Source organism: Chelonia mydas, chromosome 15, assembly GCF_015237465.2.
Source record: "Chelonia mydas isolate rCheMyd1 chromosome 15, rCheMyd1.pri.v2, whole genome shotgun sequence".
NCBI classification, from domain to species: domain Eukaryota; kingdom Metazoa; phylum Chordata; order Testudines; family Cheloniidae; genus Chelonia; species Chelonia mydas.
Window position 1 is genome coordinate 6,023,895 of NC_057856.1, and position 27,830 is coordinate 6,051,724.

Below are 27,830 nucleotides of genomic sequence, written 5' to 3' on the forward strand. Positions count from 1 at the left end.
TAGCAGTAACCTCAAGGTGAGGCAAGCATGTGGGAAGACCACACCATAATTTTGTGAATGTGGGCCACAAGGGGACCGAAAAGCTGCTCTGTGTGGGCGTGTACAGGGCAGCAGGATGTGAGTGTGCCGTTTATGTGTGAGGGCAAATCAAATGGGAAATGTACTTATAGATTTTGAATCTCTGACTTTCAAATCAAGGCTGGATTCTTACCTTTGTCCCAGGCTGCGACTGATACCCCAGCGAGCTTTTCTATCTCTAGTTTACTGAGATTTGAGTTTTTCACCCTACCCCTCAGCACTTTGAAAGGTTTTACGCAATTCACTGCATGTGAATAAAAATGAAGTGGAATGTTCTGTGGATTAACTGCCCCGTAATCCTCCGTGTAAGAGCAGAGAATTAAAATTCTCTGAAGCAGCCTCCCCGTGGAGCACCTCTGCGTGCCTGACCTAGTTTCATCTGCAGCTACTTGGGCAAACACATGATGATTAGAGGAACACTAAACAGCAGTCACCTGGTTTTGGTTTGGAGAAGCATCCTCCCATGGTGCGCCAAGTAGAAGGAGAGAATCACAGCAGGAATAGGAGGCAAGTCAGCTAGTAGATGCTTCAGCCCAATCTCCAGAAGGGATAGACCATTAGGGCTTAAAGTGAGCAATCAGCTCATGAGGATGACTGGCATGTCCTTTCACGGTAAACTGGCCAGTCATTCCAGCTCGGGTATTAGGCTGCCTTCATAACCTACATTAAATGGAAAAGCTCAATTAAAAATGAATAACTGGAATACATTCACTCAGATACTTTATTTTTTTTGTTTTTAAGTCATCCCAGATGTTGTTTCCTTCACATCACCATGCACCGATGGGCTAGGCAACACAAATCCACAAGTCAGAGGCACTTCCCTTACATGAAATAATGGCTCACAAATCATGTTCAAGTAAGCCCCATGAGTCTCTTTGTAAACTGATTAACACATTGGAGATTGGGGCCTCCAAATCAGAGACAAACTCATTTCCAGACATCTAGTGCTAGATTCACAAAGGGACTTTCAGTTACCGACAGAATCCCTGGGATTCACAAAGCCACCGTTAGGCATTCAGGCTTCCTCTCCAATGAATTGAGGGAGATAGGATTGGCCACTGTCAGAAGACAGGATACTGGGCTAGATGGACCTCTGATCTGACCCAGTCTGGCCATTCTGATAGGCATCTAGGGATTCACAGAAGCCAGCATGCTGGGCGGGGAGCTGGCCATGCTAGCCCAGGGGAGATGCAAAGGAGAGAGGTGTTTCTTAAGCCCTGGCCGGGTTCGGGAGTTCAGCACTCTTTAACTCGCCATACAAAAAGGAACAGCTTCAGCAGGAGAGGAGACCAAGGGAGCACTACATCAGAATGTCCCATAGCCCAGTTTCTAGCGCATATACCTGAGAAGTGGCCGACCCCTGTTCAAATCCCTTCTCCCCCAGGCACAGGGGGTACTTGACTGACCTTCTAGGTGAGCACCCTAACCACTGGGCGAAACGTTGTGAGCGAACTGTCGTTCCGTCCACCTGGCTGTTTTGTGTGGAGTTAGGTGTGGCTCTGAGCGCGCCTACCGGTGTGGGCCTGGCAGGGAACTTCAGCAGAGCAATGCCTGTCTCACCTGGTTCATGAAAGGCAGCCAGTCTGGATTTGAAGAGCCCACAAGATGGAGACTCCCCAACTTCCCTTGGTAGTTTGTTTCAATGGTTAATCATCCCCACGGTTAAAAAATTATTTCTAATTTTATTTTGTCTAGCTTCATCTTCCAGCCATTGGTTCTTGTTATGCCTTTCTCTGCTAGATTAAAGAGCAGAGGTGGGCAAACTCTGGCCTGCAGGCCACATCTGACCCACAGGAATGTCCTGCCCGGCCCTTGAGCTCCCCATCAGGGAGACTAGCCCCCGGCCCCTCTCCCACTGTCGTCCCCCGCCCCCGCAGCCACGCCACTGTGCGGGCAGCACTCTGGGCGGCGGGTCTGCGTGCTCCTGCAGGGCAGTGCGGCAGTGTGTCTGGCTCTGGCCAGGCGGCGCGGCTGCCAGACATGCTGCTCTGAGCGGCATGGTAAGGGGGCCGGGGCTGGGAGGCCCCAGGGGGCAGTCAGGGGAAAGGGAGCAGGGGGCGGTTGGATAGGTGTGGGAGTCCCGGGGAGCCTGTCAGGGGGCGGTTGGATGGGGCGGAGGTTCTGGGGGGGCGGTCAGGGGATGGGGAACAGGGGAAGTTGGAAAGGCGTGGGAGTCCCAATGGGTCTGTCATGGGGCAGGGGTGTGGATAGACGTCAGGGCAGTCAGGGGACAGGGGAGTTGGATAGGGGTGAGGTCCCGGGGGGGTGGTTAGGGGCGGGGGGGCCCTAGGGGGCCTGTCTGGGGGCAGGGGTGTGGATAGGGGTCGGGGCAGTCAGGGGACAGGGAGCAGGGGGGTTGGATGGGGTGGGGTCCCGGGAGGGGGCAGTCAGGGGACAAGGAGCAGGGGGGGTTGGATGGGTCGGGGGTTCTGAGGGGGACAGTCAGGGGGTAGGAAGTGGGAGGGGTCGGATAGGGGGCAGTGCCAGGCTGTTTGGGGGGCACAGCCCGGGCCCTCCATACCGTTTTGCAACCCCAATGTGGCCCTTGGGCTAAAACTTTTGCCCCCCCGTTAAAGAGCCTGTTGGGACCCATTATTTTCTCCCTGTGGACTTACTTATCCACTATAATCAAGTCGCCTAACAATCTTCTTTCTGATACTCTAAACAGATTGAGCTCTGTATGTGCATGTCTAAATTGCCACAGTTCTGACTCTAATGGGGTGTGACTAACAGTGCGCATCAAAGGGCTGCACTGTAACTTCCGTGTGTGGACGCTGCGAGTGTGAATGTAAAGGTTTCAACTACCTTAGCGCCAACTCTGGACTTGTAAATTTATGCCCATAATGTTACACTTTGGTGTGCTCTGCTATTCACACCCCTTTAGTCACAACCGTGGGGCAATGCAGGTATGCCCCAAGTCTCTCATTGTAAGGTATTTCTGGCTTTTTTCTGCATCATCTCCAATTTTTAAAAATCCTTTTAAAAATCTGGACAAAGGAACAGTCTGCACTATTCCATCTGGCTGTGATGGAATCTGTGGCTGCAATTATAACTTCTGTTCTTTGTATTGCTGTCAATCTGGACTTTTCTCTGTTGATTTTTAAACTAAGAGCAAGGACGAGATGAAGAATATGATGAATGGAATCTTTCATCAGCTCTGTGGGGATCTTCCCCAGACTAACCAATTATCCAAATATGGATGAACTATTATGTCCTGTCTTCTTAGCTGCCATGGCTTGGTAAATACTCCCAGTGCTACAGAGAGTCTGAAAATGAAAACCTAGTATTGGTAGTTCTTCTGGCTGATCAGGAATCTTAAATCCAGCTCAATCACAACGTGCAATTATGCATTTTGCAAGTCTAGAGTTGCAAACCAGTCTTGCAGATCTAGAGGTGGAATCATTGATGCTAGGGTCACTATTCTGAACTTTATGTGATGAATGAAGATGCTGATCCTGCTCATATGCAAAATGGGATGCCACCCTTCTTTGGTATCAAGAAGGAGTTGGAGTAGAAACGTCTTCCTCAGAATTGAGATGGAACATCTTTTATTGCTGTGAGTGACAGAAGTTAATGCACCTCCTGATGCCACAGTCTCTCATGAGATGAGTCCCTGAAGAGGAATGTGGAAGAGGATAGGGGATTGGCAAAGTATTGCAGGCTGAGATGTATGAGTGGCTAAGGCAAAAATTCTCTTTCTGGTATTGCTGACTCTTCCTTGGGGGTTACTGATGATCTCTGGTGATAGAAAGTACCCGGCCTACATCTCTGTCTTGAAAAAGTTTTTGGATTTCCCTGTTTTTTTTCCATGGGTGGATATATACCCCATGAGATCACAATGTTGCTTGTGAGTCATTCAAAGTACAAAGGGTATCATCAGTATGTTTAATTAAGCAGATCCCGCAAAAAGCAAATAAAGCACAAGATGGGTTATTAGCTGGTGTCTTCTAGAGACCACCAAATCACACTAGGGAACAGGATGACAGGCTCCTTATGCGCCTATCTATAGTGTGTAGGGAAAAGAACTTTGTGATCATGAGAGACTTCAATCTGAGTGATGTATGCTGGAGGTCTCATGCTGCCAATACTAAAACTTCCCTGATATTTCTAAACATGATAGATGACAATTTCCTATCTCAAAAAGTGTTGCATCCAATGCAGGGGAATTATATATTAGACCTTATCTTGACAGATAATGAAGTATTGGTCACAGAACTTAAAGTTAATCATAGCTTAGGTACAAATGATCATGACTTGATCATGTTTATAATATGCAAACAGAATAATGTCCAGAACAGGAATATTTAAACTGCGTGCTTTGAAAGGGCCAGTTTCCCAATGCTGAAAACAACTGTGAATCAAATTAGCTGGCAGGAAGAATTTAATCAGAAAAATGACTGATAATTGGGAATTGATTAAGAACACTTTACTAGATGCCCAAAAAAGCACAATCCCACAACCAAGGAAGAAAGCTGTCTTGATTTAAAAAATGTACCTGGTTTAAAGGGAAAGTGAAGGCAGCTATTTAAAAAAACCCTAATATATTACAAATGGAAGAAAGGAGAAGTTGATAGTAATTAATACAGATCAGAAGATAGGAATTGTAGAAAATTGATAAGGAAAGCAAATGGACAGAAAGCGAAATCTATGGCCAGCAGAGTTAAGGAAAATAAGGAGGCATTTTTTAAAATCTATTAGGAAAAAAAAAATCCTGACAATGGTACTAGTTCATTAATAGATGGAAATGGTAGAATTATCAGTAATAATGCAGAAAGAAGGAGATGGAGGTCAGCTGGAGGGATGGAAACACGGAGAAAGCACAAGGTCAGTTGCAGGAGTCAGATTCATCATAAACAAGGAATGGTCTTCGAAAATTGTCTCATGCCATTTGAAATCATCATGTATCGGGATTGAACCGAAATAGTACCCTCAAAATCATCCAGATCTATGCTCCCTCAAGTGCATGCGAAGATGATGATGTGGAAGGATTCTATCAGGAACTGGAGGAAACCCTCGCCCAGAGTTCCACATATACGATTGTGATGGGAGATTTTAACGCCAAGGTTGGAAGAGGGAGAGAGGGCAAAAAGTTCACAGGAAGGTACAGTATCGGAGAATGAAATACGCGAGGAGAACGACTAGCTATATTGGCAGAGACAAGGAGAATGTTCATTGGTAACATCTGGTTCCGAAAGAAGGCCAACAGAAGATGGACCTGGATCGCACCAAACGAAGACAAAAAATAAAATAGATTACTTTCTGATCGATAGACGACGCATCGTGCAGGATATTTCAGTAGTGCCATCATTCAATATCGGTAGCAATCACCGCCTACTGAAAGCCAGACTCACATTCACTGTGAAGGTGGAGAAAAAGACTATGTATGGCGAACAGAAGGCACCAACCGGTAGCTTTCGATGAGGCAATCCCGAAGGAAAACATTTCTAGGGAAAATTGGAGCCTCCTGGACAACTGCAATGACGATTATGAGAACTTCAGTAAGAGACTGAAATGGTGTGTGAAATAAGCTGAGCGTGAAAGACCAAGAAGAGCTAGCAGAAGAATCTCGGAGAATACAAAGACTTTATTGGAGAAGACGAGGAAAATGAAAAGAAATGGCAGTGACAGGCTTGAGTACCATCACTGCAACAAACCGATGAACACATACTCCCAGTTCTCATCAGCGAAGTCCGTCACGCAATCCATCAAATGAAAGAGGGGAAGGCTCCAGGCAAGGAAGGTCTGACAGCAGAAGTGCTTAAGGCGGGAGGTCAGGAACTTTGGAAAGCTCTTACCCAAAGGTTCAGCCACTAACTGGAAATCCAGAAAATACCATCCAGTTGGAAAGAGTCCAATACCATCTTGCTGCATAAGAAAGGCGATAGAGAAAATCTAAAGAACTATCACCTGATCTGCCTGCTTTCGCATATCTATAAGTTGTTCACAAAAATAATAACAAATAACAAATCGACTGTCGCGAAATCTGGATGAACAGCAACCTAGAGAGCAGGCCGGCTTTCGAAGGAACTACAGCACGATAAACCACATCTTCAGGGCTGAAGCCCTGAAGCACGAGATTTTAGGAACGTAAGACATCATGAACTGAAAAGAACCACCAAGCCCTGCCTCCCAACCACAACAGAAGCCCCACTCATAAATGAATCAAGCTCTATCTTAAGACTAATTAAGTTGTTTGCCCACAGAACTCCTATTAGGAAGCAGTTCCAGAACCTCACTTCTGTCATTGTTAGAAACCTTCTTCTCTGCCCTGTATGTAAGGGCACAGTCAGATCCCCTCTGCAGTGAATGAGGCAGGGACCTTGTGGAAATAAATCATGTGTGATCACATACTTAAAGATTGTATGATGTGTACAAGGGGGCCAAATTAAGGATGCATTAGGATCCTTAATTCTAGCATTTCTTAACATTGGAGTGCTTGACTTTCCATCCATAACATTCTTTTAATGTAGTTTTTTTAAATGTAATTTCTTATATTTTTAAAAAGCAAATGGATTAAAATGGAAATTTTATTACGTGGAACCATACTGATCCCTACATGGGACAACAGCAGGATTGGGTCCTTTAGACTCACAGCACAGACCTCTACCACTTGAGCTAATGGTAACTGACAGCAGTAGCAGGCTGTTATCCTCTATATGGACCAGTCAGTACAACGGGATGAGATACACAGTGATTTTTACAGCTATTGGCTAACAGCAGAGGAATGTAGAGACCTAGGGTACTTGGCTTCATTGCTAGGGAGCCGCTAACAGGGAGTTTCGAGAGGGAGTTCTCCAGCTGAAGGAGGAGCAAATATGGGATCCTTGGCGTAAGTGGCTGTCTGTAGTGTGTGTTTGTGTTTGGGGGTTATGTGCTGTGTGCTGAGCTTGTATTTGTCTGTCTGTTTGTTTTCGTTTGAAGGACCGTGTTTCTGTGGGCAGCAGTTGGAAGCTGTGAGCTTCTAAACAAGGTCTGAAATCTAGAAGCCTCTGTTCATTGGCTGAGCCTTAGTCAGGGGGCGGGGCTATTAAAGAGACCAGGACTTTATAAAGCAGTGAGCAAGCGACCAGGGAGCTTTGCAAACAGGGGCCGCTAACAGGGAGTTTCGAGAGGGAGTTGGGAAGGGGGCAAGGTACACTTGCCATTCTTTAAAACCTTTACACTAAACTATAATCAAAACTTCTTGATTTAAACAAAACCCCCATCATTAACCTAGGTAATTGTAGGAGAAAATGCAGGTAGAAGCCCAGCAGCAGAGTGGGCGTTATCCTGTTTATTGCACTCAGTGTAGCATGTATGATTATCTGCCCTGTGGGTGGGTGGCATATGTGTGCATTCGGTGCAAGGAGCTCCTGGCCCTTAGAGACTGAGTACGGGCTTTGGAGGCCAGGGTAGCGGAACTGAAGGAGCTAAGGGAGGCAGAGAGGTATGTTGATGAGGCTTTCCGGGACACTGTAGATTTCTCCCACCTCCGGTCAGACAGCCCCTGCGCTGTTAAGGAGGATAAAAGGCTCAGGGAAGGAGAGCAGTCAATGGGAACAGGGGGAAACCTTCCCATAGTTGGGACCCTCCTTCCAGATGATGTTGGGGTATCCTCTCGCACTGAGGTTACCTCTCCGGGGGAGGGAACTCCAGTCATTAGGAAAAGGCAGGTGTTAGTAATGGGAGATTAGATCATTAGAAACATAGATAGCTGGGTTTGTGATGATTGGGAGAACCGTATGGTGACTTGCCTGCCTGGTGCGAAGGTTGCAGATCTCTTAAGGCATCTAGATAGACTTATGTGTAGTGCTGGGGAGGAGCCGGCGGTCGTGGTACATGTAGGTACCAATGCCATAGGGAAGGGTAGGAGAGACGTCCTGGAGGCCAAATTTAAGCTGGTAGGAAAGAGACTGAAATCCAGGACCTCTATGGTGGCATTCTCAGAAATACTACCAGTTCCACGCGCAGGGTCAGGTAGGCAGGGAGAGCTTCAGAGTCTCAATGCGTGGATGAGACGATGGTGTAGAGGGGAGGGGTTTAGATTTATTAGGAACTGGGGAAACTTTTGGGATGGGGGGGTGAGCCTATACAGGAAGGATGGGCTACCCCTAAACCAGAGTGGAGCCAGCCTGCTGGCACTTCACTTTAAAAAGGTTGCAGAGCAGTTTTTAAACTAAGAGATGTGGGACGGTGGTGGGAGCCGATTGCTGCAGAGGCGCACGTGGATTGGAACAGAGACTTCTCTTAGAGGAGAGTCTATTGAGAGACATTCTCTAGGTTTTAGTCAAGAGGAGAGGATGGAAGAGGATAAAGTAGGGGCCAGATCAGACGAGAAACATTCACATAAAGAATCTGACACATCAGAAAAGGGCAGACAAATAAGCAGTGACAAGTTTTTAAAGTGCTTGTACACAAATGCTAGAAGTCTAAATAATAAGATGGGTGAACTAGAGTGCCTTGTGTTAAAGGAGGATATTGATATAATAGGCATCACAGAAACCTGGTGGAGTGAGGACAATCAATGGGACACAATTATTCCAGGTTACAAAATATATCGGAAGGACAGAACAGGTCGTGCCGGGGGGCGGGCACTATATATGAAAGAAAATGTAGAATCAAATGAAAATAAAAATCTTAAATGAATCCACATGTTCCATAGAATCTCTCTGGATAGTAATTCCATGCTCTAATAAGAATATAACAGTAGGGATCTATTATCGACCACCTGACCAGGACAGTGATAGCGACAATGAGAGACTATCAAAATAAAAAAACTCAATAATAGTGGGGGATTTCAATTATCCCCATATTGACTGGATACATGTCACCTCAGTACGAAATGCAGAGACAAAATTTCTTGATACTTTAAATGACTGCTTCTTGGAGCAGCTGGTCAGGAACCCACAAGGGGAGAGGCAACTCTCGATCTAGTCCTGAGTGGAGCACAGGATCTGGTCCAAAAAGTAACTATAACAGGACCACTTGGAAATAGAGCCCATAATATAATAACATTTAACATTCCTGTAATGGGAAGAACACGTCAACAGACCAACACTGTGCATTTAATTTCAGAAAGGGGAACGATGCAAAAATGAGGAGGTTAGTTAAACAGAAATTAAAAGGTACAGTGACTAGAGTGAAATCCCTACAAGCTGCATGGACACTTTTCAAAGACACCATAATAGATGCTCAACTTAAATGTATACCCCAAGTTAAAAAACACAGTAAAAACTAAAAAAGAGCCACCGTGGCTTAACAACCATGTAGAAGAAGCAGTGAGACATAAAAAGACATCTTTTAAAAAGTGGAAGTCAAATCCTAGTGAGGTAAATAGAAAGGAGCATAAACACTGCCAAATTAAATGTAAAAAGAAATAAGAAAAGCCAAAAAGGAGTTTGAAGAACAGCTAGCCAAAAACTCAAAAGGTAATAACAAAATGTTTTTAAAGTACATCAGAAGCAGAAAGCCTGCTAAACAACCAGTGGGGCCCCTGGCCGATTGAGATACAAAAGGAGCACTTAAAGACGATAAAGTTATTGCAGACAAACTAAATGAATTCTTTGCTTCAGTCTTCACAGCTGAGGATGTTAGGGAGATTCCCAAACCTGGGCCGTCTTTTGTAAGTGATGAATCTGAGGTATTGTCACAGATTGAAATATCGCTAGAGGAGGTTTTGGAATTAATTGAGAAACTTAACAGTAACAAGTCACCGGGACCAGATGGCATTCACCCAAGAGTTCTGAAGGAACTCAAATGTGAAATTGCGGAACTATTAATTATAGTTTGTAAACTGTCCTTTAAATCAGCTACTGTACCCAATGACTGGAAGATAGCTAATGTAACGCCAATATTTAAGAAGGGCTCTAGAGGTGACCTGGCAATTACAGACCGGTAAGTCTAACATCAGTACCGGGCAAATTAGTTGAAACAATAGTAAAGAATAAAATTGTCAGACACATAGAAGAACATAAATTGTTGTACAAAAGTCAACATGGTTTCTGTAAAGGGAGATCATGTCTTACTAATCTATTAGAGTTCTTTGAGGGGGTCAACAAACATGTGGACAAGGGGGATCCAGTGGACGTAGTGTACTTAGATTTCCAGAAAGCCTTTGACAAGGTCCCTCACCAAAGGCTCTTATGTAAATTAAGTTGTCATGGGATAAGAGGGAAGATCCTTTCATGGACTGAAAACTGTTAAAAGACAGGGAACAAAGGGTAGGAATAAATGGTACATTTTCAGAATGGAGAGGGGTAACTAGTGGTGTTCCCCAAGGGTCAGTCCTAGGACCAATCCTATTCAACTATTCATAAATGATCTGGAGAAAGGGGTAAACAGTGAGGTGGCAAAGTTTGCAGACGATACTAAACTGCTCAAGATAGTTAAGACCAAAGCAGACTGTGAAGAACTTCAAAAAGATCTCACAAAACTAAGTGTTTGGGCAACAAAATGGCAAATGAAATTTAATGTGGATAAATGTAAAGTAATGCACATTGGAAAAAATAACCCCAACTATACAGACAATATAACGGGGGCTAATTTAGCTACAACTAATCAGGAGAAAGATCTTGGCATCATCGTGGATAGTTCTCTAAAGACGTCCACGCAGTGTGCAGCGGCAGTCAAAAAAGCAAACGGGATGTTAGGAATCATTAAAAAAGGGATAGAGAATAAGATGGAGAATATCTTATTGCCCTTATATAAATCCATGGTACGCCCACATCTTGAATACTGCATACAGATGTGGTCCCCTCATCTCAAAAAAGATATACTGGCATTAGAAGAGGTTCAGAAAAGGGCAACTAAAATGATTAGGGGTTTGGAACGGGTCCCATATGAAGAGAGATTAAATAGGCTAGGACTTTTCAGCTTGGAAAAGAGGAGACTAAGCGGGGATATGATAGAGGTCTATAAAATCATGAGTGGTGTGGGGAAAGTGAACAAGGAAAAGTTATTTACTTGTTCCCATAATATAAGAACCAAATGAAATTAATGGGTAGCAGGTTTAAAACAAATAAAAGGAAGTTCTTCTTCATTCAGCACACAGTCAACCTGTGGAACTCCTTGCCTGAGGAGGTTGTGAAGGCTAGGACTATAACAGGGTTTAAAAGAGAACTGGATAAATTCATGGAGGTTAAGTCCATTAATGGCTATTAGCCAGGATGGGTAAGGAATGGTATCCCTAGCCTTTGTTTGTCAGAGGGTGGAGATGGATGGCAGGAGAGAGAGATCACTTGATCATTACCTGTTAGGTTCACTCCCTCTGGGGCACCTGGCATTGGCCACTGTTGGTAGACAAGATACTGGGCTGGATGGACCTTTGGTCTGACCCAGTATGGCCATTCTTATGTAGGTTCCAGAGAGGAACATATAGACTCTTCTGCACCTGTGTCCTAACCTGTCCCTGACATCCCCCTCTGCTACTATTCTCCCCCACCCCTGATTCCTGTCACTGTCCCCTGTGCTCCCATCCCGCCACCCCTTCTTCAGCTCCTGTCCTACACCTATGCATTCCAATCAGGATGCAGGCAGCTTCCTTCTTTGCCTCCATGGTGAGATCCAGTGGGGGTAGCACTGAGACCAGAAGAAAGATAATTTCCCTGCTTCAATTCTGGCATCACAATAACCCCCAGCAGCCAGGAAGAGCAATTACACAGAAAGTCCTGCTCGGCCACTGTAGCCCACAGCCAGAATCTTCAGAGAATGTAGCTCTGCTGAATTCTATTAAACCTCTACTGATCGTCCTTACAGTGAGAGACTCACAGAGCTCCATCTGTTTAGTTTATCAAACAAGAAGATTGAGAGGTGATTGATTACAGTGTATAAGCACCTTCATGGGAGAAAATACCAGGTAGTAAGGGGCTCTCTAATCTAGCAGAGACAGGCAGACCAAAAACCAATGGCTGGAAGCTGAAACCAGACAAATTCAAATTAGAAATAAGGCACCAGTTTTAACAGTGAGGGTGATTAACCACTGGAACAAAATACCCAGGTGGATTCTCCATTTCTTGACAAGTTCACTCAAGACAGGATGCCTTTTTGGAAGGAGTTTTAGCCAAACGCAAGTTACTGAACCCAGTGCAGGGTCAAGTGGGTGAAATTCGCTGGCCTGACTGGCTTTGAAGCTGCACACTATTGTTTATATAATTTGGCTACATTTGGCTGGATTGTCACAGGAGCAGCAAAAGGCACATCCCTGATATCACTGTGACCCTGCTGCAAAATGTAAAGTCCCTGCTCCAAAGACTGGGGGTGCTAGAGCTTCTTAACAAAAGGGCTGTAAATATTTTTAAACATGGACAAAACGCATATTTCCCCCTATAATCTCAATCTGGGAAGTCGCTGAATAACTGATGTCAAGAGTAACAAGAAGGGTTTCTTCAGGTATGTTGGCAACAAGAAGAAAGCCAAGGAAAGTGTGGGCCCCTTACTGAATGAGGGAGGCAACCTAGTGACAGAGGATGTGGAAAAAGCTAATGTGCTCAATGCTTTTTTTGCCTCTGTCTTCACTAACAAGGACAGCTCCCAGACTGCTGCGCTGGGCATCGCAACATGGGGAGTAGATGGCCAGCCCTCTGTGGAGAAAGAGGTGGTTAGGGACTATTTAGAAAAGCTGGACGAGCACAAGTCTATGGGGCCGGACGAGTTGCATCCGAGAGTGCTAAAGGAATTGGCGGATGTGATTGCAGAGCCATTGGCCATTATCTTTGAAAAGTCGTGGCGAACGGGGGAAGTCCCAGATGACTGGAAAAAGGCTAACATAGTGCCAATCTTTAAAAAAGGGAAGAAGGAGGATCCTGGGAACTACAGGCCAGTCAGCCTCACCTCAGTCCCCGGAAAAATCATGGAGCAGGTCCTCAAGGAATCAATCCTGAAGCACTTAGACGAGAGGAAAGTGATCAGGAACAGTCAGCATGGATTCACCAAGGGTAGGTCATGCCTGACTAATCTAATAGCCTTCTATGATGAGATTACTGATTCTGTGGATGAAGGGAAAGCAGTGGATGTATTGTTTCTTGACTTTAGCAAAGCTTTTGACACGGTCTCCCACAGTATTCTTGTCAGCAAGTTAAAGAAGTATGGGCTGGATGAATGCACTATAAGGTGGGTAGAAAGTTGGCTAGATTGTCGGGCTCAACGGGTAGTGATCAATGGCTCCATGTCTAGTTGGCAGCCGGTGTCAAGTGGAGTGCCCCAGGGGTCGGTCCTGGGGCCAGTTTTGTTCAATATCTTCATAAATGATCTGGAGGATGGTGTGGATTGCACTCTCAGCAAATTTGCAGATGATACTAAACTGGGAGGAGTGGTAGATACGCTGGAGGGCAGGGATAGGATACAGAGGGACCTAGACAAATTGGAGGATTGGGCCAAAAGAAACCTGATGCGGTCATTACCCATGCTGCCTACAATATGGAGTAAACATGGATGCCATTCTTGTGTGGCTAATCCTTGAATGAGTGAAGTGTGTCTTTTGGACACAAATGCCCTTTGTTATCTCCAAGCTAAGTGCTTAGTACATTGTTATCTTTACAAGATGGGTGAGGTGATTTAAAAAAAAAATTAGTGTGCTGAAACTATCTAGCCTGTGAAGTTAGGAATTGCACTGTCACTGGGTTTAACTAACCAGGGTTACTTATAAACAAGTCCGGGTGATCTCCCAGCCTCCAACACGCATTCCCAGCCTCGCCGCATAGCTGGAGTCAGATAGCAAAGAGCATATGCAAAGAAATGGTGGCTAACCTGGAGGCCAAGGCAAAGAAAGCCCTGCATAGTATGAACTAGGGCTGTGTCTTCAGGTTCAGTGACACAACAGAGTCCCAATCTCCAGGGAGCAATTGGTCTCTAACCTTGATGGCTCAGGACAAGTTTTTAATTAACAAGTTGCAGAAATCCCACCTCCTCCCTGCACCAAATGTGTTCACAACAATCATTTCCTAGTAAGGGTGTCCCAAGCCAGTGCTGCACTAGCCTCCCCCATAGACAGCAGGAGCTGTGAACAGACACCCTGCCAGGGAACTACAGGTTCCATGGGGGAGACCAAGAAAGAGGTCACTCCTTCCTTTGCCACCCACCATCACTAGCTTACTCCTCAGGGGAAGAGGAAACCCTGCCCCATGGCAACAACACCCACAAAACACACACTTCCCTGCCCTTCAGCTGCACACCACCCACAAAACACACACTACCCTGCTCCTTAGCTACACGCAATCCATCCCTCAGCTACACACAACCCCATTCCTTAGCTACAAACAATCTCCAAAACACACACAACCCCATTCCTCTGCTACACACCACCTATAAACACCAAAATACACACACACCCTGCCTCCTGAGCTAAACACCACTATAAACACACCAATCTGTGACCCTTCACCCACACACTACCTCCAAAACATACATACACACCTCTTCCTCTCTGCTACATGGGACCCCAAACTGACAGCATTCCCCTCCCCCCTCAATGCTAATGTACTCAATGCTTTCTTTGCCTCTGTCTTCATGAACAAGGTCAGCTCCCAGACTGCTGCGCTGGGCAACACAGCATGGGGAGTAGGTGGCCAGCCCTCTGTGGAGAAAGAGATGGTCAGGGACTATTTAGAAAAGCTGGACGTGCACAAGTCCATGGGGCCGGATGCGTTGCATCCAAGAGTGCTAAAGGAATTGGCGGCTGTGATTGCAGAGCCATTGGCCATTATCTTTGAAAACTCGTGGCGAACAGGGAAGTCCCGGACAAATGGAAAAAAGGCTAATGTAGTGCCAATCTTTAAAAAAGGGAAGAAGGAGGATCCTGGGAACTACAGGCCGGTCAGCCTCACCTCAGTCCCCGGAAAAATCATGGAGCAGGTCCTCAAGGAATCTATCCTGAAGCACTTACATGAGAGGAAAGTGATCACGAACAGTCAGCATGGATTCACCAAGGGAAGGTCATGCCTGACTAATCTAATCGCCTTCTATGATGAGATTACTGGTTCTGTGGATGAAGGGAAAGCAGTGGATGTATTGTTTCTTGACTTTAGCAAAGCTTTTGACACGGTCTCCCACAGTATTCTTGTCAGCAAGTTAAAGAAGTATGGGCTGGATGAATGCACTATAAGGTGGGTAGAAAGTTGGCTAGATTGTCGGGCTCAACGGGTAGTAATCAATGGCTCCATGTCTAGTTGGCAGCCGGTATCAAGTGGAGTGCCCCAAGGGTCGGTCCTGGGGCCGGTTTTGTTCAATATCTTCATAAATGATCTGGAGGATGGTGTGGATTGCACTCTCAGCAAATTTGCGGATGATACTAAACTAGAAGGAGTGGTAGATACGGTGGCAGGTAGGGATAGGATACAGAGGGACCTAGACAAATTGGAGGATTGGGCCAAAAGAAATCTGATGAGGTTCAACAAGGATAAGTGCAGGGTCCTCCACTTAGGACGGAAGAATCCAATGCATCGCTACAGACTAGGGACCGAACGGCTAGGCAGCAGTTCTGCGGAAAAGGACCTAGGGGTGACAGTGGACGAGAAGCTGGATATGAGTCAACAGTGTGCCCTTGTTGCCAAGAAGGCCAATGGCATTTTGGGATGTATAAGTAGGGGCATAGCCAGCAGATCGAGGGACGTGATCGTTCCCCTCTATTCGACATTGGTGAGGCCTCATCTGGAGTACTGTGTCCAGTTTTGGGCCCCACACTACAAGAAGGATGTGGATAAATTGGAGAGAGTCCAGCGAAGGGCAACAAAAATGATTAGGGGTCTGGAACACATGACTTATGAGGAGCGGCTGAGGGAACTGGGATTGTTTAGTCTGCAGAAGAGAAGAATGAGGGGGGATTTGATAGCTGCTTTCAACTACCTGAGAGGTGGTTCCAGAGAGGATGGTTCTAGACTATTTTCAGTGGTAGAAGATGACAGGACAAGGAGTAATGGTCTCAAGTTGCAGTGGGGGAGGTTTAGATTGGATATTAGGAAAAACTTTTTCACTAGGAGGGTGGTGAAACACTGGAATGCGTTACCTAGGGAGGTGGTAGAATCTCCTTCCTTAGAAGTTTTTAAGGTCAGGCTTGACAAAGCCCTGGCTGGGATGATTTAATTGGGGATTGGTCCTGCTTTGAGCAGGGGGTTGGACTAGATGACCTCCTGAGGTCCCTTCCAACCCTGATATTCTATGATTCTATGTATAAACCACCCCCTAAAATACACAACTTCCACCCTCATCTACACACCCAAAACCATATGAACAACCCTCCCCCCTCAGCTACACACAACCCTCCAGAACACACACAAGTACCTCCCCTGCACACTATCCACTATCTCCAAAATACACACACACCTACACCTCCTAGAACAAACATAAACCTGTTCCCTCAGCTACAAATAATCCACCAGAACACAAACTCAAAAGCAACCCTCTCCCTTCAGCTACTGAGCACCCCCCAAACACACAACCCTCCCCCCTCAGCCATATCTATTTAGCTTATGAAAGACAAAGTTAAGAGATGACTTGATCATATAAGTATCTACATGGATGACTGAAATTTGAAAATAGGCAGCTCTTCACTCCAGCAGACAACACTGTAACAAGATCCAATGGCTGGAAGTTGAAACAGGACAAATTCAGACTAGCAATAAAGTGCAAATTTTTAAGGGAGGGCAATTATCTATTGGAACAACTTACTGGTGGTGGTGGATTCACCTTGGGAATTTTTAAATCAAAATTGGAGGTTTTTCTAATAGATAGGATCTAATTCAGGGACAGCTATTGGATTCAAAGTAGAAATGAATACAGGGAAGTTCTCTGGGACCATTGTGATCATCTTGTCTGACCTCCTGAATAACACAGGCCATAGAACTTCCCCAAAATAATTCCTAGAGCGGATCTTTTAGAAAAACATCCAGTCTTGATTTAAAAATTCTCAGTGATGGAGAATCCACCATGACCTTCAGTAAATTATTCCAATGGTTCATTATTCTCACCTTATTTCCAGTCTGAATTTGTCTAGTTTCAACTTCTAGCCATTGGATCTCTGCTAGATTGAAGAGCTCATTATTAAATACAGTATTTATTTCCCCTCTAGGTACTTACAGACTGTAATGAAGACACCCCTTAACCTTCTCTTTGGTAGGCTAAATAGCTTGAACTCTTTAAGTCTATTGCTAATGGCAGGTTTTCTAAACCTTTAATCATTCTCATGGCTCTTCTCTGAACTATCTCCAATTTATCAACATCTTTTGAATTGTGGGCACCAGCAACGGACACAGGATCCCTGCAGCAGTCGCACCATTGTCAAATATAGAGGTCAAATAACCTCTCTACTCCTATTAGAGATTCCCTTGTTCATGCATCCCAGACCCGGGATCCTATGAGCTGCTTTGGCCACAGCTTCACACTGGGAGCTCATATTCAGCTGATTATTACGGCCCCCAAAGAGTCACTGCTTCCTAGAATAGAGTCCCCATCCTGTAAGTATGACCTACATTCTTTGTTCCTAGAGGTATAGATTTACATTTAGCCATCTTAAAATGTGTATTGTTTACTTGCATCCAGTTTACCAAGCAACCAGATGGCAAGGAAAAGCTGGATTTTAGAGATGTTGTGCAGGAAACAACCAGAATGGTTTAGACACAGCTTGCATGTGAGGACGTAGAGAGCCCTGAGTAGAAGAGGACACCCAGGTTAGGGGTCTGATTGACAGAGAGGATATTGTGGTTGTCGTGCACATTGTGATTGAGAAAGGAGGGAGAGAGGAGGGCATGGAAGGAAAGATCAAGAGCTCTGTTGTTGGCCATGTTGAGCTTAAGTTGAAGCCTGGATGTCCTTGAGAAGATGTCAAAGAGAAAGGGAAGATTTTAGTTTGGCCAGAAAGAGACAAATCCAGAGTATAGAGGGTAAATCTATGAATCAACTGCATATTGGTGATAGCTGGATTTCTGTTTGCAAGTGAGATATCACTTTTGGTGTTCATGGGCAATGGAAGTGAAAGCCTTGACGAGTGTTGGAGTGTTTTCCATGCTACTGTAGGTGACGTGCTGTGGCATGAAATCCAAGAGACTTCTCCCTTACCTTCTGCTGTGAAGGTTTCAGTGGATAGTGTCTTGGTGCAACCTTCACTGTACTAAATGTTATCATGCTGCCATTTAATGTGTTCAGATGTTTTTCTCAGATGTATCCCATGAACATTGTTTAAAGCAACAATTAATTAGTATTGTTTTACTGGTTGCTGCTTCAGTAGTTTATATTTTCCAGGGTCATTAACAGAGCTTTCGGTACAACCGCTTTAGTATGTTCTTTGCAAGATAGACTGGAAATGTTCTGACAATAATTAAACAAGAGATGCAATTAATATCTCAAAGGTGCATCAATAAACACAGAAACATTGAAAAGTTTCACAGGTGTCAGATTGCACTATGTGGAACTGAAGGATTTCACAATGCACAAAATGGTAAGAATGAAACTTTCATTTTGAAGCTGTGAATTATTTTCACATCTTTTTCATAGTTTTTAAATGTATCCTTTTGCACAAGAAAAGGATATTTCTGCGACAGACTGTGCAAAACAAATAAGGACAGTTTACTATGGGACATCAACAACCAGAGACTAAGCTGCCCCCACAAAATTTGTGCATAAATACATTACACCCAGAAGTCTCACATTTACCTGTAGAAACAGGAAATTGCATGTGTAACTACTCAGTCACTCGTGCAAGTGCAGATTTCTGCACGCAAATCCAGGATAGTGTGCCTTTTCCAGGTACAGCGGCGGTGCTGGAACTAGGGGTGCCGGGGATGCTGCCACACCTCCTGGCTTGAATTGTTTTCCATCAAATGCAGGGTTTACAGTTTGGTTCAGTGGTTCTCAGCACCACCACTATTCAAATTGTCCCAGGACCCCTGATGCTGGCCAATGAAAATCTGATCCTGTTTGCTCCAAAGGGATTATAGTCCCCAAAACTGAGGCAAGCAAACTTAGTGGACATTTGAAAACTTTGCCCCCATGTAAATAGGGCTTCTGAAATAGTAGATTTTAACAACAAGTATGTCTTTCATCTTGAAACAACCATATTCCATTTGCCTGGTGCTTTGGTATTTCAGACAATAGCTGTATTTCAAATCAGGTCATAAAAGTAACAATCGTATTTTTTGATCTTCTATAGCACCCTCTAGCTAATGCTTTCAAAGCGCCACATTCTGATACCTTTACTGAGACTGAATGACAGTGGAGTCAGTTGGACTACTCATGGAATGTTTAGACTTTTTTCCCATTCCTGCTGCTTCCAACTCCTCTGGCCTCTCCCTTCCCACTGCCCCATCTTTTGAGCAGCATCGCATCTGATGCTCCTCTACCTTCTCCCTCCATGTTGCTGTCATCTACTGTCCATCCAACTCCTCCCCATCAGCCTCTCTCTCCTGCCCCAGCTCCTGGCTCCCTCTCCTTGCAATCTCCCTCACTCATCCTCTGTCTCTTTGGCTTCCATGTCGATGGCCTGCCTGACCCTTTCGTTGCATGTTTCCTCACTCTTACCTCTTCTCTTGACCTGCAGCCCTGCTTCAATTCTCCCACTCACCAAAATGGTCAGCCAATTATTTGAACTTGAGCAAGCACTGCTCTCTCTCTCTGATTGTTCTATTGCCAAGCTCCCCCTTTCCAACCATCACCTGGTCTTTTTCAGCATCGCCCAGCAGCCCCTATCCCCCATGCCCTGAGACATTACCCAAGGTAAAATCTGGACTGATGAACAGCTGTGTCCCCTCAATCCTCCAGAATGGGGTGCTTTTTACACTGCTTTGCTATGAGAGTTACCACTTCTGATCTGCTCCCACACAGCCTCCAGCATGTAAATTACTCCCAATTACACTGCATGAATGCTATTGCAGCCACTCATGAATTACACTGCAGAACACCACCAGCAAACTCTCCAGTCCCAGACTTCCCCCAGAAATGTGCATCCTGTACTGCCCAGCCCTCTCTTGGACAATACAAGCTCATATAAAGTCTGCCATGTATTAATAGAAAATGATACGCAAGAGCCTTATTATCCCAAATGGAGTTTCCCAAACACTTCAATCCAAACACACTGATTTAGATAAAACAATAAAACAAATTTATTAACTAGAAAATTATAGATTTTAAGTGATTAGAAGTAATGAGGCATAAACCTCAGAATTGGTTACCAAGAAATAAAAAATAAAATGCAACTAATACCTAACTTAATAGCTACATGAATTCAAAGCAAAGATCTCTCTCATCACATGTCCCAACAGTCTTACTGGCTGATCCCCTTTCATACAAGAGCTCTCTCTCAGTCCAGTGCTGCTTTCTTTGTTTTTCAGGTGTTGCTGATGCAGTGGGTAGAGATAAGGAGGGAGACATTTTGGGAAGTCTGCCTGCCCCCTTTATAGCCCTTTATCTTGCACAAGAATCATCTCCCACTGAGGTTCAGGAGACAGAAGGGAACCTCAAGCTGGTCCTTTGTTCAAGTTGTAGATTTTCTGCACACACCCTTTTTCCTGCCCAAGAGTGGCCACTTCACTAGGTGATTATCCATTTGATCTTGTCTTAACACTATACAGAGGAATCATATATCTTTTCATGCAATGTTGCTTCACATATTTCACCAGGACAATAATGATCAGCAAATCATGAGCTTTCAAATGATACCTCACAAGGCATACTTTGTACAACACTTCCCATGGTCCTATAAAAAGGGGTGCACGTCGGACTACAGACCATCACTCTGCCTTTCTGTGTCTTCCAGTCCATCAGCACTGATGACTTTAACTGCTCTCAGCCTTCTCCTCCCTTTCTTTCATTGCCATTGTTGTTGATTCTCCCCAGGCTTCACTTTCCTCCACCCTTGACTTTTTTGCCCCTCTCACTCATCACAAAGTCTATCCTGCCAACCCACAGCCCTGGCTCATTCCCTTCACTTTTGCTCTCACGTTGCGAAGCATTGCTGGCAGAAATCCTGTGACCAGGCTGACTTCCTCCACTGCACAGTCTTTCTCCTCTCCTTCAGTTCTGCCATCTTCCTACCTAAACAACTCTGTCAACTTAACTGAATCCCATTCCTGCCTTAATTCAATCACAGCTATCTTTGACTCACTTCTCAAACTCTTCCCTCATCCTGTCTTTGCTTCTGTCTCTACACAGAATCTTGCCAATTTATTCCAAGAGAAAGTTGACAAAATACCATGTAACTTTCCGTCTCCCCTCACCTTGCTTTCCCTTTCTCCCCTGTCACAGAAGTTTCTCGTCTGCTCTTCTCTAAACCCTCCACTTTCCTCAGTGACCCCATCCCATCTCCTGATCTCCCTCGATTCCCCTCTCATCCCCTCCCTTGCTCTTCTCCTCACTCTCCTCTAGCTCCTTCCCCTCATAATGCAAACACACTTTATTCTTTCCCACTTTAAAAAAACCCACCCATGACCCCATTTGTCTCTCCAACTACTGGCCCACCTCCCTTTCAGATGTAAGCTTATTGAACGTACTGTCTACAATTGTTGTCTGAGGTCTCATAGAATCATAGAATATCAGGGTTGGAAGGGACCTCAGGAGGTCATCTAGTCCAACCCCCTGCTCAAAGCAGGACCAATCCCCAATTAAATCATCCCAGCCAGAGCTTTGTCAAGCCTGACCTTAAAAACTTCTAAGGAAGGAGATTCTACCACCTCCCTAGGTAACGCATTCCAGTGTTTCACCACCCTCCTAGTGAAAAAGTTTTTCCTAATATCCAACCTAAACCTTCCCCATTGCAACTTGAGACCATTACTCCTTGTCCTGTCATCTTCTACCACTGAGAATAGTCTAAAACCATCCTCTCTGGAACCACCTCTCAGGTAGTTGAAAGCAGCTATCAAATCCCCCCTCATTCTTCTCTTCTGCAGACTAAACAATCCAAGTTCCCTCAGCCTCTCCTCATAAGTCATGTGTTCCAGACCCCTAATCATTTTTGTTGCCCTTCGCTGGACTCTCTCTAATTTATCCACATCCTTCTTGTAGTGTGGGGCCCAAAACTGGACACAGTACTCCAGATGAGGCCTCACCAATGTCGAATAGAGGGGAACGATCACGTCCCTCGATCTGCTGGCAATGCCCCTACTTATATATCCCAAAATGCCATTGGCCTTCTTGGCAACAAGGGCACACTGTTGACTCAGATCCAGCTTCTTGTCCACTGTCACCCCTAGGTCCTTTTCCGCAGAACTGCTGCCTAGCCATTCGGTCCCTAGTCTGTAGCGGTGCATGGGATTCTTCCGTCCTAAGTGCAGGACCCTGCACTTATCCTTGTTGAACCTCATCAGATTTCTTTTGGCCCAATCCTCCAATTTGTCTAGGTCCCTCTGTATCCTATCCCTACCTGCCACCGTATCTACCACTCCTCCTAGTTTAGTATCATCCGCAAATTTGCTGAGAGTGCAATCCACACCATCCTCCAGATCATTTATGAAGATTTTGAACAAAACCAGCCCCAGGACTGACCCTTGGGGCACTCCACTTGATACCGGCTGCCAACTAGACATGGAGCCATTGATCACTACCCGTTGAGCCCGACAATCTAGCCAACTTTCTACCCACCTTATAGTGTCTCCTCCAGTTCCAGCCTAGAACTTCTCTAATCCAGCATCTTCTCCTTGCACTCCACTGAAACCACTACTACCAAGGCCTGGATAACCTCTTCCTACGGACAGCTCAGAACCCTTACTCCATCCTCACCGTCTTAGACTTGTCAATCACCAACAAGGCCATCAACCATGCTCTTTCTTTCTTGAAATCTTGTCCTCCCTTAGCTTCTATGATTCTGTTCTCTCCTGGTTTTCCTCCTACCTCACAAGTTGCCCCTTCAGATGTCCTCTGGAGGATCCTCCTCATCCCCCCACTCCAACTTTCTGTGGGGGTTCCACACAGGTCAGTCCTTAGTTCCTTTCTCTTCACCCTTTACACTGGATCTCCGAGTAATCTTATCTATTAACACAAATCAATTACCATCTGTAATGACTCACAGATCTCTATTGCTACTCCAGACCAGTCTCCTTTTGTCCAAACTAATATCTTGGCCTGTCTCTCAGACATCTACTCATAGATGCCTAACTGTCACCTCAAGATCAGTATGGCTCAAACAGAACTCTTACTCACCCCCCAGTCCCTCTCTGCTACCTCCTTTCTTGATTACTGTGGACAATATCACCATCCTACCTGTCACTAAGGTCCAAAACCTGGGCACCACACTAGACTCCAACTTTTGTCTAGATCTTCACATCCAGGCTAAGTCTAAATCCTGCTGATGGTTTCTGCACAATATCTCCTAAATACGGCCTTCCTATCCATGCACACACCTAAAACTCTCTTGAAGTCTCTCATGTCTTGATTACCACATCTTTCTCTCTTGCCTTGCTCAAGCATTCTTGCCTTGCTCATCTCTATTCTGAATGCTGCTGAAAAGATCATTCTCCTAGCCCATCATTCTGACCACCTCATCCCTCTTTTGCATCCCCCCAGTGGCTTTCCCTTTTCTATTACAACAAACATTAGCTCCACGTCTTCATTTTCAAATCTTTTCATACCTATGCATACCCCACCTATCATTTCTCCTTCACTATCAAGAGGTTGACTTCTGCCTTCTATTAGCCCATGATGGGCTTCCACCACCCACTTGTTAAATTTTCAAGCACCCTTCTGCATTCTCCCATGCTGCCCCTTATGCTTGTGATGATTTCCCCATAATCATCCATAATGCTGCCTCATTATATTCCTTCAAATCTTCCTTAAAACTCTCCTTTGCTGTGAAGCCTATAAAAACCTTGTCAACGATTGGGCCACGGGTGTGCTGAGATGACTGCCTGGCATGCTGACCAATAATGTCTCATTGTTTCCTTGTACTCCCCTATCCGTCTGGTGACTTAGATTATAAATACTTTGGGATAGGGACTGTCTTTTTGTTCTGTTTGTACAGTGCCTGGCATAATGGGGTCCTGGAACATGACTAGGTCTTGTAGGCCCTATCATCATTGCTATGAGCCAGTATGTCAGAATCTGGCCCCAAGCGCTCTGCAAACTTTAACGAATTTAGCCTCCACCCCTTAGCAAGTTGTTAAATGTCATCACTTCATTTTTCAGTTGGAGAAACAGAGACAGAATTTAAAGGATTTGCTCAGGATCACACAGGGAGACCATTTCAGAGATAAAAACGCAGCCCAGCAGAAAGGTGCCCAAGCCATAAAATGTGGATCTACAGTTCAATCTAAATATCTCAGAGTTGGAGGGGGGAAGAGTGTTTGTATCTACAACTCTGCTTTACTCAGAGTCAAGATTTTCACACTTGGCTGCCTATAGTTAGGGTCCTAAGGCTGTGATTTTCAAGGGGGCCAAATGGCATTAGGAGCCCAAATCTCACAGAAAGTCAATGGGAGCTGGGCACCCAACTCTCCTGGGCACCTTTTAAAATCCCAGCCTAAGATCATTTTTAAGTAGCTGGCTAACTAGCCTGAATTTCACTGGTTTCAATTGGTGCTGCAGGGTGCTCAGCATTTTGAAAATTCCACCCTTAAATAAATGGCTTGATTTTTAAATGGAACCTAAGAGAGTTAGGTGCCCCAAAAATCCCAATTTAGATGCCTAAATATGGATTTAGGAGCCTAATTTTAGGCAGCCAAGTTTGAAAATCTTGATCCAGCTGTTCCAATTCACTGTCCTGTGCTTTAATTACTAGCCCATGCATCTTGTGCTTAATGATTCAAACTTACACTGGAGGCTACCAAGAATAATTAATAAACGTGAGTGCTATTTATACTGGAAGAACTGATTCAACATTTATCATTAATGAAGCCGGGGACTGGCCCAAACTGAATGTAAAAAGAAATCTGACGCAGCCGAACCTAAATAAAATGTTGCATTTTGTGCTGATAATGCTGGCAGAGCAGATCAGCTGAACTCTATGCTGGCAGTAATAACACACATTGCAGCATATGGGAGCTGCAATCTGTCAATGTCAAATTAGAAGCACCAGCCTGTATTCTTTTTTTAGGTTTTAATTTTAACTTAGAGCAAACACTGCCTAGGATGATACAGTCAATCTATTCAGAAAGCCATAATTATACCATGGTAGCAATGTCAACACAATAGTGTTTATCATGAACCTGATCACAATTTGAGAGAAACAGCTTCTTTGCACTTCAGTTTTCAACCAAGGAGAAATCTATCCATTTGCTGCTCATAAAGCAAAATAATGCACAACCTAAAATAACTGCTTACCTGAGTGGAAAGACTGGCGCCACAATGAAACTAACACGTAAGGTTACAAGAAAGCTGCTCAGAGTCCCTTCAGGCAGCAGAAAGCTATACTGGAAATCCTTTGCATTGTATTCCAATTTAGAAGAGGCTTAAGCCGAGCTACAGTGTGTGTAATGCAGCTTATTCGAGGCTTGCAGCAGGGAGTACAGTCAGTTCTCTTGGGCTGCATGCAGTCTTAATAAAGTAGCTCAGAACGCCAGGGCAGCAGGAATTCTCCCACATCCCACCCACTTTCATTTAGCTGCTGCTACAGCAGCCCCTACCTTTATAGTCACTCTTGATTGCTAAAGAACTTCATGCACCTTTCAAAGGGCTTCACTGCATAAACTCTGTGGGGGCTGGCAGGAGGCCTTTGGCTGTGATGTCAGAGTGAAGAAGGCCAGTGAACTTCTCTTGCTTAACCTCTTTGCTGCTGTTGGATACTTGTATCTTCTCATGCTGCGAGAATTGTATGATATCAATACGTGACCCAATGCTGGGGGCAGACTTAGGGTTACTATAGCCCTGGCAGCTGTCGTGGATGTGGGATACCATTCATGTGGGGTGCAAGGGTTTTGAGTGCAATCAGGATGGGGTGCTAGGGAGTGGCACGCATGAGGGTGGGCTGCCAGGTACCTCATGTGCACCCCACCCATCCCTCCCTCCAGAAATAGGGTTTCATGTTTTTTGTTTTTTACTGCTCCCCCCATATATTGTATTTTTCATCCCTCCCCACAGCTCTATTGATTGTTTTTAATGCCTCAAATATGTGTTTTCCCCCCCTACTCCCACTTTAGATACCAGGATTTTGTTGCTTTCCCTGATGTATGACATTTTCCAGTTGCCCTTAATACATGAGATTATTTTAATCATATGGAGGGGGGTTGTTTGGATTTTGGGGGGGAGGTCTTACTATCTCCTGCTCTATGGGGTTTTTATAATCCCCTGAAATGTGTTTTTTTTTTAAATTCATCTTGATATATGGATTGATTTGACTCCTTCTGGATATAGGGTTTTTTTTTCATTGATATATGGCTTTTATTACTTCCCAATGATATACAGGTTTATTTATTCCCCTTTCATATAGGGGTTTATTGTATCCCCGATATAGGGATCTTTTATTGAGATGCTAAAACATCATTTTTACCACATCTGCAAGAGGCTAGTGAGTCAAGCAACCATTTGCACATAAAACAGGAAGCTTTTCACAAGACCAACCAAGTCACTGCACACGCTGCATCTGCTGCCACATGGGAAGAACCGTAACTCCTGATGTGGTGCTTAAATGTAAAGGGAAGAACCTTTTTACCAATTCTGCAAGAGGTGGAGGGAAGGGAATTTGAACCTACGGTTACATACAACTTTGCAAACAGCAAATGTTCCCACTAGTCAATGGTATCCCTAGCTCGGGGGAGTGCACACAGACCACGTACATCAGGGAATCCCCTACTCATACAACACCCACAGTAAGGGATTCCTCCATAGACACACTAACCACCCATTTACACATCCCAATAGAGCAAACGCCCTCTCCACTTCCACAGCAAATTAAATCTTTGACCTCTTGCATACAGAACAAGAACCATACCACTCTGACACCAGACACTCAAGCCAGGATTGGATATGTGAGAAGTGTGGTGTTAGTTTTGAGAGTCACTATCAGGCTGGCCACTAGGAGGCACAGTACAAGGAGATGTGCCTATGTAAACAGGAAATAAAGACATTCACTCAAACCATGATGTCCTGGCCTCCTAGGTCTCTGTAATCACTATCTGGTGGTAATGTGGGATCAGATGAAGACCCAACAGATCACAGAACACCCCTGTGAAAAGGGAAACAGAAAAACAACCCTTTCATCCCAGCCAGAACAGACAAAAAGCTATACAGAACATGCAGTAAAACATAGAAGAACCTAAAAACAGAGGCCCCGGAAAGAACCATTAAGGCGAGTCCAGGCTGCAACAGGGTGTCAAGACAGGAAAGTAAGGAACACTGAAGCTAAGACTAGCACTCCAGCAACACCAGTTTGCCTCTTTAGAGGGTCACACCACCTTGAAACACACAAAAAGGCAGGGGTAGGAATCTATAGTCTTAAAATAGTAGAGGTGGTTACTTCTGACCCAGCCTTTTGCTGGTTATAACAGGAAGAACTAAATAAATCATGGCGTCTCTCTCTCTCTCTCTCTCTCTCTACATACACAAGAGGTTACGGAATGTGTCTGTAAGAGCCGAGCTGGGATGGGAATCTGGGAGTATTGTAAACAAAACAGGAAGCTTTGCCACGAGACCAGCCAAGCCACTATACAATAGAAGTCATCATGGGGCTGTGTAAAATTTGAAAGGAAAAAAGCTGGGAAGAGGGCATCAGTTTTGTTTTTTTTAAAATCACTTCTGAGAGATTGGATCTGAGACTGGTCCCTTGCACATGAATCAGTGGCCTTTCCAGTGGTCCATCAAACAATTGCACCCTGTCCCGTGGCATTCTCACATGGATAGACCTGTGCAACACACACACACACACAGAG

General features: G+C 44.9%; 1 protein-coding gene across 2 annotated transcripts in view; it reads right to left on the reverse strand.

Annotated features, from left to right (window-relative positions):
* The window catches only part of AIFM3 (apoptosis inducing factor mitochondria associated 3), a 117,785-nt gene extending 92,300 nt beyond the window's left edge, over positions 1-25,485 (reverse strand). For both annotated transcript variants that reach the window (XM_037879114.2, XM_037879113.2), the window contains exons 1-2: positions 25,288-25,485; positions 513-738 (exon numbers count right to left, since the gene is read on the reverse strand). In XM_037879114.2, the coding sequence (XP_037735042.1) occupies positions 513-543 (31 nt within the window). In that variant the 5' untranslated portion in view covers positions 544-738; positions 25,288-25,485. The remainder of the gene's footprint in view (positions 1-512; positions 739-25,287) is intronic.
* Positions 25,486-27,830: the final 2,345 nt, after the last annotated feature.